Consider the following 13,396-nt stretch of genomic DNA (forward strand, 5'->3'; position numbering starts at 1 on the left):
TTAAAATTATTGGCAACACAAATTGTTTGGAACTATTGAGAGCTACACGAATCACGTGACCGCGCGGCGGCGAGATCAGAGTAGGCTTGTTCGACTTGAAACGGCACACTGCACAGACCAATCGGTGAATGACATTAAAATACTGCAAGAGCGATTAGAGAGTAGACGGCTCTGTATGCTTTTCAATCGCTCTCGCGATTTCGCTCTATACTTTGATGTCATAAACTGATCGGTCTGTGCAGCGCCGATTCAAGTCGAACAAGCCGTGTGTGTCGCAACCTCATACTGTCTATGGTCGCAACTCTCATATTTAACGGCTCTGGTTCGCGGTTAGTAGATACCACCAAGGCAAGTTCAAAACAAAGCGCACACGTTGTAGGCTACTGTGATAGGTGGCTCGTTTGACCAGTTAAGTTTTTATCCACTCATAAATAAAAAGGAACGACTGATTTTGAAAATGTAGTAGAGTAAAAAGTAAGATATTTGACTTTGAAATGTAGTGGAGTTAAAGTAAAAGTCTTCCCAAATTTAAATACTTCAGTAAAGTACAGATACGTAAAAAAGCTACTTAAGTACAGTAATGAATTACATTTACTTCGTTACTGTCCACCACTGATTACCACAGTTCATTATTTTTAATTATAGGCTTTCAAGATTGTAAATTAGATGTCAATGTTTTACAACTATTATTCATTGCAAATTATTCATTGATTAAACTAAAAAACAGTTCTATAAAAAATAATTAGATATGTGTTCAAATAAATGAGAACAGAGAAAGATAAATATTATTGTGATGCGTGGCAATGAAAGGCAATAGATGAAAGTTATGCCTGTAAACTTGGCTATGTGGTTAATCGGTTATTGTGTAATTTTGTTTATTGTGCATTAGTTTAAAAAAAAATTAAGACAATGTATGTACTATACCTTTGACAATAATAGCTACAAAAGAGATTTACAAAAAATGTACACCCCTTGGTTTACATCGCTTTCCTGTCTTGGGTGTGGAGAGGTTCTAATCATGGGGGTCACCTGAAAACCAGTGGCCCCCAGAATCGTCACCACCTTTCGTCCCCTAAAGAGACTGACCTGGCTGTGGTATCGATGGCTACTTAAAGTTTTTTTTTGTTTGTTTTTTTTTATCTGAAAAACTATCCTATCTGTAACTCAAAAAACATAATATTGTCTGAACCTCGAGTTTTATGATCCGTTGCCCCACTAATAAATATTATGGTCTGAACCATGATTTTTGTGATCCGTTGCCCCCCTAATAAATATAATTTTTATAACCTTTATTTTACCAGGAAAGAAACACATTGAGATTAAGAATCTCTTTTCCAAGAGTGTCCTGGCCAAGACTGACAGACACAGCACTTATGGTAAGTGCATTATGAAAGACAATCAATGAAAGTTATTTAGATGCACATTAAGGCTATGTCTGGTTAAACAGTTATTGTGTGATTTCGTTTATTGTGCTTTTTTGTCAACTTGAAGCATGAATTTGAGAAAGAAAATGCACCACATGCTTTTGTCAATGATGTAGCTAAAAGATTGTAAAAGCGTAAGTTGAAAAGTCAAATTAAGCTTGATTAATGATATACTGTGACTGATCAAATAAACTACAGCATCGAGAATATAACTCCCATGTGTTTTGAATCATTTAAAATTTTAGTCATATAGTGTTATGCGAAAAAACACACATAAGAAATTATTGCTGACAGCACTTTTATTTTCAGAGACAGTTTTTTCTTTCACACAAAAACACAACAGTGAGTGTCTTTCAATGCTTTTAAACACTTGTTTCCTTGTTCTTTGTCATATCACAAATGATGTGTATGAACACTCGTTTTGAATTAAATGTGTGCATGTGTTTGAATACTGTCTCACAGAGCAGCATGCTCTGTGTTTAGTAAGTACGGTGTGAAGTGGTGGTGGTTTGCTTTATTTGGATTGTTGGTCCAGCAGTTGAGATGGTGTGGGAACCACCGGATGAGCCAGAGTGAGATCCACCAGAGAAAGAGACACTTCCAGCTGAAAAGCAAAAGAGTCATTAATGCTTAATGTGAAACATGCCTAAAACTGACCATACTATAAACAAAGATAGATTTCAATTACCTGGTATTTGAGTCCTGGAAGAGTAGGAGGAAGAAAAGGAAAAAAAAAGAATTAGTGAAGCCATTCCAGGACAAGATAATGAAACATGATCTATGCTTCACTGACTTTAACTCACATTAATTTTTATAAATAAATGACCTTACTTAATGTCCTGATTTTCCAGGAGGCTTCTGTAGGTGGCGATCTCCTGCTCCAGACGGCTCTTGATGTCCAGCAACATGGCGTAATCTCGTCCCTGTTGCTCAATGCTAGCCCGCATTTGACACAGCTCGGCCTCCAACATGTTGATTTGGTTCTGGTAGCCTGCTAGCATACAGCTGTACCTGTTCTCTGTGTCTGCCAGTGAGTTCTCCAGTGCCGCTTTCTGTTTGAGTAATGAGAACAAGCACAAAGATCTTAATAAAGCATACTTGGCCATAAAACTGCCTTTGGTTCAGATAATGTATCTAATGTCTTTCACTCTACATTCCACTTGTTTCTCACCATGCTGAGTTGAGACTGTAGCTCGATCTCCAGACCCTGCAGAGTGCGTCGCAGATCTGTAATCTGTGTCTTGGTTGTTTGTATGATTTCTGTGCTCTGGGTCACCTCTTTGGTCAATCCTGCCGTCTAAAAGAAAGACAGAAACACACAATATGAATTCAAGTACTGAATATCGTAATCTAAGATATATTGTTTTACCACAGTACTATAAGACACCAGCTGGAATCTGTGGTTTATTCTTCAGTAAAGTCAGTTTTTAATGATGTATAATGGTAAATTAGAATTCACAACAAAATAATTTAAAGAGACAGACAAGGTCTTACCTGGTTTTTAAACCAGTCTTCCTGTTCCCTGCGGTGTTTCTGTATGATGGTCTCGTAATGACAACGAATCTCGTCCAGAACCTTGTTCAGGTCTTGCTGAGGAGCGGCATCAACCTCTACATTCACTGTGCCTGTCAGCTGACACCTCAGTGCTGCCAGCTCCTAAAACGTCATATATAATATAATATAATATAATATAATATAATATAATATAATATAATATAATATAATATAATATAATGGTCCAAACTTTCATTATCAGTCATATATAGATGATTATGTCAGAAAGTTACTACATACCTCCTGGTGATTCTTCTTCATAAACTCCAGCTCTTCCTGCAAATTCTTGATCTGCATCTCTAGGTCGGCCTTTGCCCGGTGTGTCTGGTCCAGCAAGCGATTCAGGTTAGCGATGTCGGACTCCACGCATTGGCGCATCACCACCTCATGCTCATATCTGATTGGTGGAAAGGTCACACAGGGAATTAAACTCACCAATCAACATTTTGAGTATCATATATATACACACACTACCGTTCAAAATTTTGGTCTCAGTATGAAAGTATTAAAATATTTTTGAAAGTCTCATGCTCACCAGTGCTGCATTTATTGGATAAAAATACAGTAAAACAGTAATAATGTAAAATATTATTTCAAATGCAATTTTTTCCTGTGATGTCAAAGCTGAATTTTCAGCATCATAACAGTCTTCAGTGTCACATGATCCTTCAGAAATCATTATAATACACTGATTTGGTGCTCAAGACATATTCTTCTTCTTCTAATGATTATTATTATTATCAATGTTGAAAACAGTTGTGCTGCTTTATGTTTTTGTTGAAACTGTAATACATTACAACAAAAACAAAAATCTTTATGATCCCAAACTTTTGAATGGCATAGATAAACACTGTGAAGCTGTTGCATTTTAGGCATCAACATAGTTATATCTAAGTTAGTGGTTAACACTGTTTAACTTACTTCACCCTGAAGTCATCAGCAGCCAGTTTAGAGTTGTCGATCTGCAGGAGGATGTTGGCGTTGTGGATGGTAGCATTTTTAATCTGAAAGGTAGAATATTAATATATAAATTGTATTACATTAGAACGTATTTAAATCTGGAGCATTGCTGTAGATCATCAGAACCTGAAGTGATTATCTGCAGTCTGCTTTTCAGCTGCTGTATGCAAAGAAATGTCAGTACACTAGAATTTGCTATAAGTGTCATTCATTTAAAGATCACTGTACCTTGTCCTTCAGGTCCTTGATGGTGTTCCAGTAGGCGCTGTAGTCCCTCTGCGCGATCGGCCCCTTCTTCTCATAGTACTCACGGATCTGCCTCTCCAGAATGGCATTGGCAGCCTCCAGGGAGCGCACCTTCTCCAGGTAGGACGCCAGACGGTCGTTCAGGTTCTGCATGGTGGCCTTTTCATTCAGCTGGTAGTCGTTTACAACACAGCCTCCTGGTGCAAATCCTCCACCAAATCCTCCACCATATCCTCCACCATTTCCTCCACCATATCCTCCGCCAAAACCGTATCCTCCGCCGTATCCTCCGCCGTATCCTCCGCCGTATCCTCCACCGCCTCCAATTCTGCAATGCAGCATGGGGGAAGAGATGCGGGTGCTTCCGCCATAACCACTTCCATGCACGCTGAAGGCTTTATGTGAGAAGGCTGGCGAACAGCTCCGACTCTTGGTGACTATGGACTTTGAGGTCACAGTCTTGGGACCTTTGTAGGATGTCGTGCGAACAGAGACCGACATAGTTGGATGGATACGGAGATGAGATGAACCCAGAGAGGACACTGAAGGAAACCGTTAGAGTTGTCCTGGCTAGGATGGCATGTTTGAGCCCAGCTCTGACCTCTTATAGAGATGGAAATCCAGGGTGGCTCCAGCACTTTGTGGGTGGGTGAGGGAGGTAAGGTGTGTGTGAGAGAGTGTGTTTGTGCCAGACCCAGCTGTCACCACCAGCAGAGTTGAAACTTAGTGTTCAGGCTCCACCCTGGTGAGGAAACTGCAAAAGAATTGTATACTCCTTAGATGTACTCACCCTCCAGACTACAATGGAGGGAGTGCAATAAGACAACTAGGCTTTCGACACACAATTTGTATACATGTGTGTGTGTTAATGAGCGTGTTTGTAAGTGTTTTGTGCCAGTGGAGGAAATCTCTTTGACAGAGGCTGAGCTGGGCAAGCGAGGATAGAGATTTTATAAATTCACCATTTTAATAATTATAATGAGGGATTTAGCTGACAGGTAACTCCCTGAGGCGATGTGAGATCATCTGAGACAGTTTCACCACCCTTTTACAGGTCATACGGATCAGCCTGAGTACTTCAGCCCAGTTTGTTTATCTTATTGTATTTAATTCTATTTTAGGCTATTTTATTTTATTATTATATTTAAGGCTGTTTTATGGTGCATGTGAGCTGGGGTGTAAAAAGTACTTAGAAATTGTACTGAACATGGGGTATTTACCTATGGGTACATTGCCAATATTTTTATCAAAGTATTGACACAAAAACATGAGTAAAAAGTACAAAAGTTTATACTTTTACGTCAAGTAGTTAAAACTAAAGAGTAAACTTTTTTTTTCTTTATAAATAACCCATGTGTGCATGTTTGTCCATCGTGAGCATTTGGTTATTTAATTAAACACAATGCTTTAGGTAAAAACGGTGGGTAATAATGAGAAATATTGTCTTACATGGGAGAATTACAAAGTAGTGGTTAATTACATTTCATCATGTTTTTATTCATATTAATTTATTTATTATTATTACATTTAACATATTTTTACTCAAATTTTAATTTTTGTAAAAAAAAATTAAATTTTTAAAATACATTTTTTTATTTTATTTTTTTGCATGAAACCGGTTGTTATCCGGTTTCATACACTAGATGTCGCTGTGAGCCACTAGATTCAGTATCAGCGCTGATTCTCGCAGCTCTTGCCGGGTGCAGTGGCGCGCGCCTGTAATCCAGGAGGCTGAGGCTGGAGGATCGCTTGAGCTCAGGGGTTCTGGGCTGCAGTGGGCTATGTCGATCGGGTGTCCGCACTAAGTTCGGTATCGATATGGTGCTCCTGGGGGAGCCTGGGACCACCAGGTCGTCTAAGGAGGGGTGAACCGGCCCAGGTCGGAGACGGAGCAGGTCAAAGACCCCGTGCCGATCAGTAGTGGGATCGCGCCTGTGAATAGACACTGCAGTGCAGCCTGAGCGATACAGCAAGACTCAGTCTTTTGTGTGCATATTTCCTTTTTGCTTTAATGTAAACGTATCATTCTTTCTGCTTTAGTTTACATTCCAAGGTAGGCTAAAATTACTTCTATGTTAGAGGGCATGATGAAAGTTTAAAGTCGCAATTTAGAAAGGTGATGTCAGGTTTGCAGAACGTTTCAGTTATGAAAGAGGTGTCAGGGTTCTGTCACTTCTGTCTAGTTTATTTATTGGTTTTGTGACAGAGCCCTGACACTCCTGTTTTATCTTGTCTGTGTCTCGAGCGTCTAGTCTTTTGTGTTACCCACGCGGGGTAGTTTTTGTTTGTGTTTTTCTCTTGTTTTTTTTATTAAATAAAACCCCATCAACTCTGCACCTGAGTCCTCGCTCCTTTCACCACGCCCACACTTGACAAGAGGACTAAATTACAACTTTGATGTCACTGGCAACAAACAGATCAGGCAAAAAAGAGAGACTTTTAGTTGCTACAACCTGGTGTTAGGAGCATAAAACGTAGGCTAACCTCTGACCAATAAATAAATACATTTAAAGAATAAAGAAAAATAAAGATTTGTGATGTATCTCTGCTCTTTTGCACTATTTTTACATATATGTAGCTTATATACCTGTGTATAAACCTGTGTTGAGCATGCAACACAACTCATCGTCCAGGCCCTGGTCATCTCTAGGCTTGACTACTGCAATGCTCTTCTGGCTGGACTTCCAGCATGTGCAACCAAAACCCTACAGATGATTCAGAATGCTGCAGCTCGTCTTATCTTCAACGAGCCCAAGAGGGCCCACGTCACTCCTCTGTTCATCTCTCTGCACTGGCTACCTCTCGCTGCTCGCATCAAGTTCAAGGCACTGACGCTTGCTTACAGAACTATCACAGGCTCAGCTCCCTCCTACTTTCACTCACTCCTACGAGTCTACATCCCTACCAGACACCTACGATCGGTCAACGAGCGACGTCTCGTGGTTCCATCACAGAAAGCCACAAAATCACTTTCCAGAACATTCTCATTCACAGTTCCATGCTGGTGGAACGCTCTCCCCACCCTCATCCGGAATGCAGAATCCCTGACAACATTCAAAAGACAGCTGAAAACCAATCTCTTCCGTGAGCACTTAACCTTATAGAAAAAAAAAAAAAAAAAAAAAAAAAAAAAAAAAAAATTAAGTTTTCCTTTCCCTTTGTAACATCACTTATCAGGCTTATGCTACTCTGAATAATACCTGAACTTCGTACTTTGAGCACTTCTTGCGTTGTTGTTGCTTTTGCCTCTTTATGATGACTCGCTGAATTTTGTCCTAATCTGTAAGTCGCTTTGGAGAAAGGCGTCTGCTAAATGACTAAATGTAAATGTAAATGTAAATATAATGCCTGAATAAAAAATGTGAGTGCTTGATGCAGACACAGATCACATAAGATGAGGGTCATTTGGATATCAATTATTCTCCCTGCACAAACACACATACACAAATTACAGTCTTCTGTTTTTTATTTAAAGTTTCATGACTGTTATGTTCATATGTTAAAATATATATTGTGATTTTGAAAAAAAAATTTTTGTCAGAGTGTTGCACTACTTTTGAAAGGCCGTCTATAGATCTATACTAGAAGGCACTGTGAGGGCAATAGCAGTGCTGACACTATTGATATATGTGGACATTTTATAGTTTTATCTTAAGATTGCATTTTAGCACTTTGAAGTGTCACTTGTTTTTCATCTTTTTGAATGTCTTTCAAAAAGTTCAAATCATGCAGTCCACAACATTTTCATATGTCGATAGCAGATCTCTCGTTTCCTTGCCATCTGGGCACGAGAATCAACATTCAACATTCAAGTGTGTTACATTGTTTCCTGTGATTGTGATTCCAGAATAAATGCATTATGCCACATTAACAAGTGTAAACAAACAGTTTCTACAGAGATAAAGGTAACAGCTCTTTCCAGTTTAATATAAACTTTTTGCAACAAGCAAAGAACTGAAACAGTGAAAACTGAAAGAAAACAGAAACAGTGAAAACCATCGCTGGACAGGACTTTTGAAGTTTTCAGATGTAAGATTTCAATATATTTATGTCAATTATGTATATAGTGAAGTTTACTGTAAGAAATCAGGTAGTGATTTACCAAAATCACAGTGAACACACTGAGCAACACAACACTAAAAGTTCATATTTTTTTGGTGAAAGTGCAGTAGCGTACCCAGCCGACAACCTCTAAGCATGATTGCAGCAGCTTGTTTTATGCTTTCTTTTAAGACAGACGATGAAACAATTTAAATTCAACAGCACTGGAGCAAATTAAACAGTAAAATCTCAGCATGCCCTGTCAATCAGCATCTGAGCAATAATAATGTCACTCCTATGTCTGCTAATGCGTCTGCTTTTCAAGTTCATTTTGTAGTATCTCTACATTTCACTAACACTTTTGTTCTTGTCTCTCTCTTTATAAAGATTACATGCCATGATTTGTTACATCCTGCATATTACATAAATGTAAGTGTAGAACAAATTTGTGGTTAATCATTGCCAAATAAAGGAAGGAAAATGGTTACATATAGGCTACATAAAGGTCTCTGGGTTTAATCTTTTTCTGCGCATATGTTTTGTGCATATTCCTCGTTTTCTTTTATCCAGTTTACACAATTGCAATTGTTTATGAGGGTCGAAGGTTATTGCAGATAAAGAGGAAGTCAATGGCCTGCCAGCTTTTTTTGACCTTCACTTCACCACTTTTGTGATGGATCTGTTGCCAGGCAACTTAAACAATATTGTTTTAAGCCTGTTATGGAAGGAACCCATGAGTAACAACCGGGAAGAGTAACCCAGTTCATTTCCCTCAGAGACTCTTTTCTAGTGATTGTCAGTAAACATATTATTATGAAATGTGGTACATAAATACGATGGAATCAGACTCTTTGTAGGTGAGTATTTGACTCATCTTATATTTAAAATAGACTGTGTGTTTAGATAAAGAATAACAATGATGTAAAAAGTTATCCATGACAACATGCAGCTTTATTTTCAGAGACGGGTTTCATCACACACAAAAATACAAATATGAGTATCATCCATTTTTCTTTCAGTAGCACATGTTTCCTTGTTCTCAGTGATACTTTCAATACACATTCAAAACCAAATGTTTGTGTGTGTCCAGATGGTGTCTCATAATGCAGTGTGCTCTGCATTTAGCTGAAGGTATGCTGTGTCTGCTTGATAGTTGTTCCACCTGTGGTGACGGTGATAGTCCCACCTGAAGGCAGAGAGAAAGAAAGTCAGTAATGCATGATGTACGGCATTCACTGCAGTATATTTGAAACTGACCATCCCACCACAATATGCAAAGAGATATTTCACTTACCAGGTATTTGAGTCCTGAGAATTAAAAAGAAAAGATGCATTAGTGAAGCAATTCCAGAACAAGATTATGTAACATGATCCACAGATTTTGACACACATATATATAAAGGATATGAACTTACTTAATGTCCTGATTTTCCAGGAGGCTTCTGTAGGTGGCGATCTCCTGCTCCAGACGGCTCTTGATGTCCAGCAACATGACGTAATCTCGTCCCTGTTGCTCAATGCTAGCCCGCATTTGACTCAGCTCAGCCTCCAACATGTTGATTTGGTTCTGGTAGCCTGCTAGCATAGAGCTGTACCTGTTCTCTGTGTCTGCCAGTGAGTTCTCCAGTGCCGCTTTCTGTTTGAGTAATGAGAACAAGCAGAAATAAGTCACTGTGTATATTTGTGTTCTGTGAAAGAAAGTCAAAAGGGTTGGAGCAAAATGAGGGGGAGTAAATTATGACCTTTTTACACATGCTTGGTATCCGAAAAACACCAATGTGCAAGTCCACAAATGGACCCTTCAGATTTCCAGACGTTATAAATGGCTTCTCCTCATTCCTTTCATTGTACCTCACTTACTATCTGGGATTTGGAGGACTTCAAATAAAACATTCTTGACATATCTCACACTCATCCTCCTTTCCCTGTTTTTTGTCCATCTTTGCCTCCCTTTCTGTGTCCTCTTCTTGGCCTGCTTCCCTAACCTCTTACGTAATATGTTCCTGCCTTTGGTTCAGATAATGAAATCTCTCTCTCTCTCTCTCCACCCTACAGTTCCTACATTCCACTTGTTTCTCACCATGCTGAGTTGAGACTGTAGCTCGATCTCCAGACCCTGCAGAGTGCGTCGCAGATCTGTGATCTGTGTCTTGGTTGTTTGTATGATTTCTGTGCTCTGGGTCACCTCTTTGGTCAATCCTGCCGTCTAAAAGAAAGACAGAAACACACAATATGAATTCAAGTACTGAATATCGTAATCTAAGATATATTGTTTTACCACAGTACTATAAGACACCAGCTGGAATCTGTGGTTTATTCTTCAGTAAAGTCAGTTTTTCAGTATGTATAATGGTAGAATTCACAACCAAATGATTTAAAGAGACAGACGAGGTCTTACCTGGTTTTTAAACCAGTCTTCCTGTTCTCTGCGGTGTTTCGTTATGATGGTCTCGTAATGAGAACGAATCTCGTCCAGAACCCTGTTCAGGTCTTGCTGAGGAGCAGCATCAACCTCTACATTCACTGTGCCTGTCAGCTGAGACCTCAGTGCTGCCAAGTCCTGTAAACCCACAAGGCTCAAGCATCAGTTCACTGAATGGATTCACAAGTTCTGATAACAACTACATGCAAGCTACTACAAACCTCCTGGTGGTTCTTCTTCATAAACGCCAGCTCATCCTGCAGAGTCTCGATCTGCATCTCCAGGTCGGCCTTTGTCAGGGTCGTCTGGTCCAGCAAGCGACGCAGGTTGGCGATGTCAGCCTCCACAGACTGCCGCATTACTAACTCGTGCTCAAATCTGATTGGTGGAGAGGCAGAAATGGGAATAAACTCACCCATCATGTTTTAAACATGACCAGTATGATCTTTTAAGAAGCTAAAGCTACCAAACTATAGTAACAGAGAAACTATTATTTGAGAGAATTTACTTTATCCTGAAGTCATCAGCAGCCAGTTTAGAGTTGTCGATCTGCAGGAGGATGTTGGCGTTGTTGATGGTAGCGTTTTTAATCTGAAAGGTAGAATATTGATGTACAATTTTATTACATTAGAATGTATAAATCTGGAGCATTGCTGTAGATCATCAGAACCTGAAGTGATTATCTGCAGTCTGTTTTTCAGCTGCTGTATGCAAAGAAATGTCAGTACACTAGAATTTGCTATATGAGTCATTCATTTAGAGATCACTGTACCTTGTCCTTCAGGTCCTTGATGGTGTTCCAGTAGGCGCTGTAGTCCCTCTGTGCGATCGGACCCTTCTTCTCATAGTACTCGCGGATCTGCCTCTCCAGAGTGGCATTTGCAGTCTCCAGGGAGCGCACCTTCTCCAGGTAGGACGCCAGACGGTCGTTCAGGTTCTGCATGGTGGCCTTCTCATTCACCTGCATGTAGTCACAGTCCCCTGCAACCGTGAGTCCAGAGCTGAATCCTCCACCATATCCTCCACCATATCCTCCACCATATCCTCCACTGTATCCTCCGCCGTATCCTCCACCAAAACCGTATCCTCCACCACCTCCAATTCTGGAGGAAGAGATGCGGGTGCTTCCACCATAACCACCTCCATGAACGCTGAAGGCTTTATGTGGAAAGGCTGACGAACTGCTCCGAGTCTTGGTGATTATGGACTTTGAGGTCACAGTCTTGGGACCTTTGGAGGATGTCGTGTGGTAAGAGATCGACATGGTGAATGGATGCAGAGATGAGAAGAATGCAGAGAGGACACTGCAGGAAACTGCTAAAGTTATCCTGAAGAGGATTGGTGCCTTCGAGCTGAGCTCGGTCCTCTTATAGAGATGGAGCTTGAGGGCGGGTCCTGCTCTTTGGGGACGGGAGGGGGGGAGGAGGGTGTGTGCCAGACCCCTCTACAACCTCCAGCTATGTTGAGACTTGAGGACCAGAGTTTGGTTTCCACCCTAGTGAGGAAACTGCAAAGGAATGTCTCTGTGTCTGTATGAACTACTGCAATGTTCTCACCCTTGAGATTTCAATGAAGGGAGTGCAGTGAGGTTATGAGCACTTTGACACACACACACACACACACACACACACACACACACGAACACACGTGTGTGTCTGTGCAAGTGTGTCTGTGCAAGTGATTTGGGCAAGTGATTTCCTTTCTCTGTCCGCTTGAAATAGAACAAAGACACTTAACCAGTAATGTGAGGATACCAAATAGTTTTAAATTCAGTATTTATTTTTTATCAAGCAGTAAATATACCCCTGGAAGCAATCAAACATCAGAGTTTCAGAGTTCAAATGTTTGTTCTCAGGCTGCAGCTGTGAGAAGGAAAGTCATAATTTGAAACCAAGAGGACACTTGTGCTGGGTCCTGTTTGCTCATAAAGACTCATGGGCAAATAAGAGTGTCCATGATAAAAAATAAATAATGCTTTACACACATGTGCCAAGTTAAATGTACTCTTTTTATTCATGTTGGTTTCATAAAAAAAATTCTGCATGTTTGTCGCACCACATTACATAGTCTCTTGTACTGGATGACTTTGATGTTTTTCAGGTATTATTAAGCTGTATAACAGTTCGATTTTTTTGAGTTACAATAAAATGTTAATTTAAATGCATTTTTTTTTTTTTCATTCTAATGTATATAAAAAAATCTAAATATCAAAATGTACTTTAATAAACTAATACTCTAAATGAGAGTTACTTGACATGTAGTTGCAAAGTTACTTATAGTTAGTAGAAGGTCTAAAGTGGACTATTGAAAAAAGACCACTGGAATAAAAAAATAAAAAATACATCCTTTGATGTTTGTATGAAGTTCATAAAATTTTTGGAAAAAACGGCTGTTTATTTGAGCAAGGACAAGCTCAAGCTATTTGACATGACAGTGTTCTTTTGTGACAAAGTTCTATGATGTTGTGTTGGTTGACAGGGTGTTGCTATCCAGTTGCCAGGGTTTTCCAATTGTTTTTATTTTATTTTTGTTTATTGCTAGTTTTGTCTAAGCAAGCACCGGTAAATGAATGGAGTGTTTTCATTGTCAACAGGTCATGAGAGAGATTTGTGTGCAAAATTACATCGTGTGCTTGTTTTAAGATTTGTAATTTAGCAGCTTTTTTAAACATGCACTTGATGTTAAGGGGGTGACATTTGTAAGATTTTACAGTAAGCATGTGTTTTGTGTCAGTTGATCCTTGCAGAAG

At 39.6% G+C, this 13,396-nt stretch overlaps 2 protein-coding genes across 2 annotated transcripts; both read right to left on the reverse strand.

The window, feature by feature from the left end:
* Window positions 1-1,705: 1,705 nt before the first annotated feature.
* Window positions 1,706-4,801, reverse strand: LOC309488180 (keratin, type I cytoskeletal 19-like). Its single transcript, XM_082156263.1, has 8 exons — window positions 4,167-4,801; window positions 3,900-3,982; window positions 3,219-3,375; window positions 2,919-3,080; window positions 2,596-2,721; window positions 2,256-2,476; window positions 2,113-2,126; window positions 1,706-2,028 (listed from the first exon to the last, which is right to left on the reverse strand). The coding sequence occupies exons 1-8, from the start codon at window positions 4,683-4,685 to the stop codon at window positions 1,904-1,906; spliced, it is 1,407 nt and encodes a 468-aa protein (XP_082012389.1). The 5' UTR covers window positions 4,686-4,801; the 3' UTR covers window positions 1,706-1,903.
* A 4,346-nt stretch (window positions 4,802-9,147) lies between these two features.
* Window positions 9,148-12,001, reverse strand: LOC309488185 (keratin, type I cytoskeletal 19-like). Its single transcript, XM_082156275.1, has 8 exons — window positions 11,420-12,001; window positions 11,156-11,238; window positions 10,869-11,025; window positions 10,624-10,785; window positions 10,306-10,431; window positions 9,641-9,861; window positions 9,520-9,533; window positions 9,148-9,411 (listed from the first exon to the last, which is right to left on the reverse strand). Exons 1-8 carry the CDS (start codon window positions 11,909-11,911, stop codon window positions 9,347-9,349), a joined length of 1,320 nt encoding a protein of 439 aa, XP_082012401.1. The 5' UTR covers window positions 11,912-12,001; the 3' UTR covers window positions 9,148-9,346.
* Window positions 12,002-13,396: the final 1,395 nt, after the last annotated feature.

Source organism: Leuciscus leuciscus (assembly GCF_965113295.1).
Source record: "Leuciscus leuciscus genome assembly, chromosome: 23".
NCBI classification, from domain to species: Eukaryota; Metazoa; Chordata; class Actinopteri; order Cypriniformes; family Leuciscidae; genus Leuciscus; species Leuciscus leuciscus.

Excerpts from the sequence above, each read along its gene's own strand:
- LOC309488180 (XM_082156263.1), bottom strand. The coding sequence starts at position 4,685 with ATGTCGGTCTCTGTTCGCACGACATCCTACAAAGGTCCCAAGACTGTG. Across the intron at positions 3,983-4,166 it reads TCAAGGACCTGAAGGACAAG|ATTAAAAATGCTACCATCCA; the intron begins GTACAGTGATCT and ends TCTACCTTTCAG. Across the intron at positions 2,722-2,918 it reads AAGACTGGTTTAAAAACCAG|ACGGCAGGATTGACCAAAGA; the intron begins GTAAGACCTTGT and ends TCTTTCTTTTAG.
- LOC309488185 (XM_082156275.1), bottom strand. The coding sequence starts at position 11,911 with ATGTCGATCTCTTACCACACGACATCCTCCAAAGGTCCCAAGACTGTG. Across the intron at positions 10,786-10,868 it reads TGAAGAAGAACCACCAGGAG|GACTTGGCAGCACTGAGGTC; the intron begins GTTTGTAGTAGC and ends GTGGGTTTACAG. Across the intron at positions 9,862-10,305 it reads TACAGTCTCAACTCAGCATG|AAAGCGGCACTGGAGAACTC; the intron begins GTGAGAAACAAG and ends TTACTCAAACAG.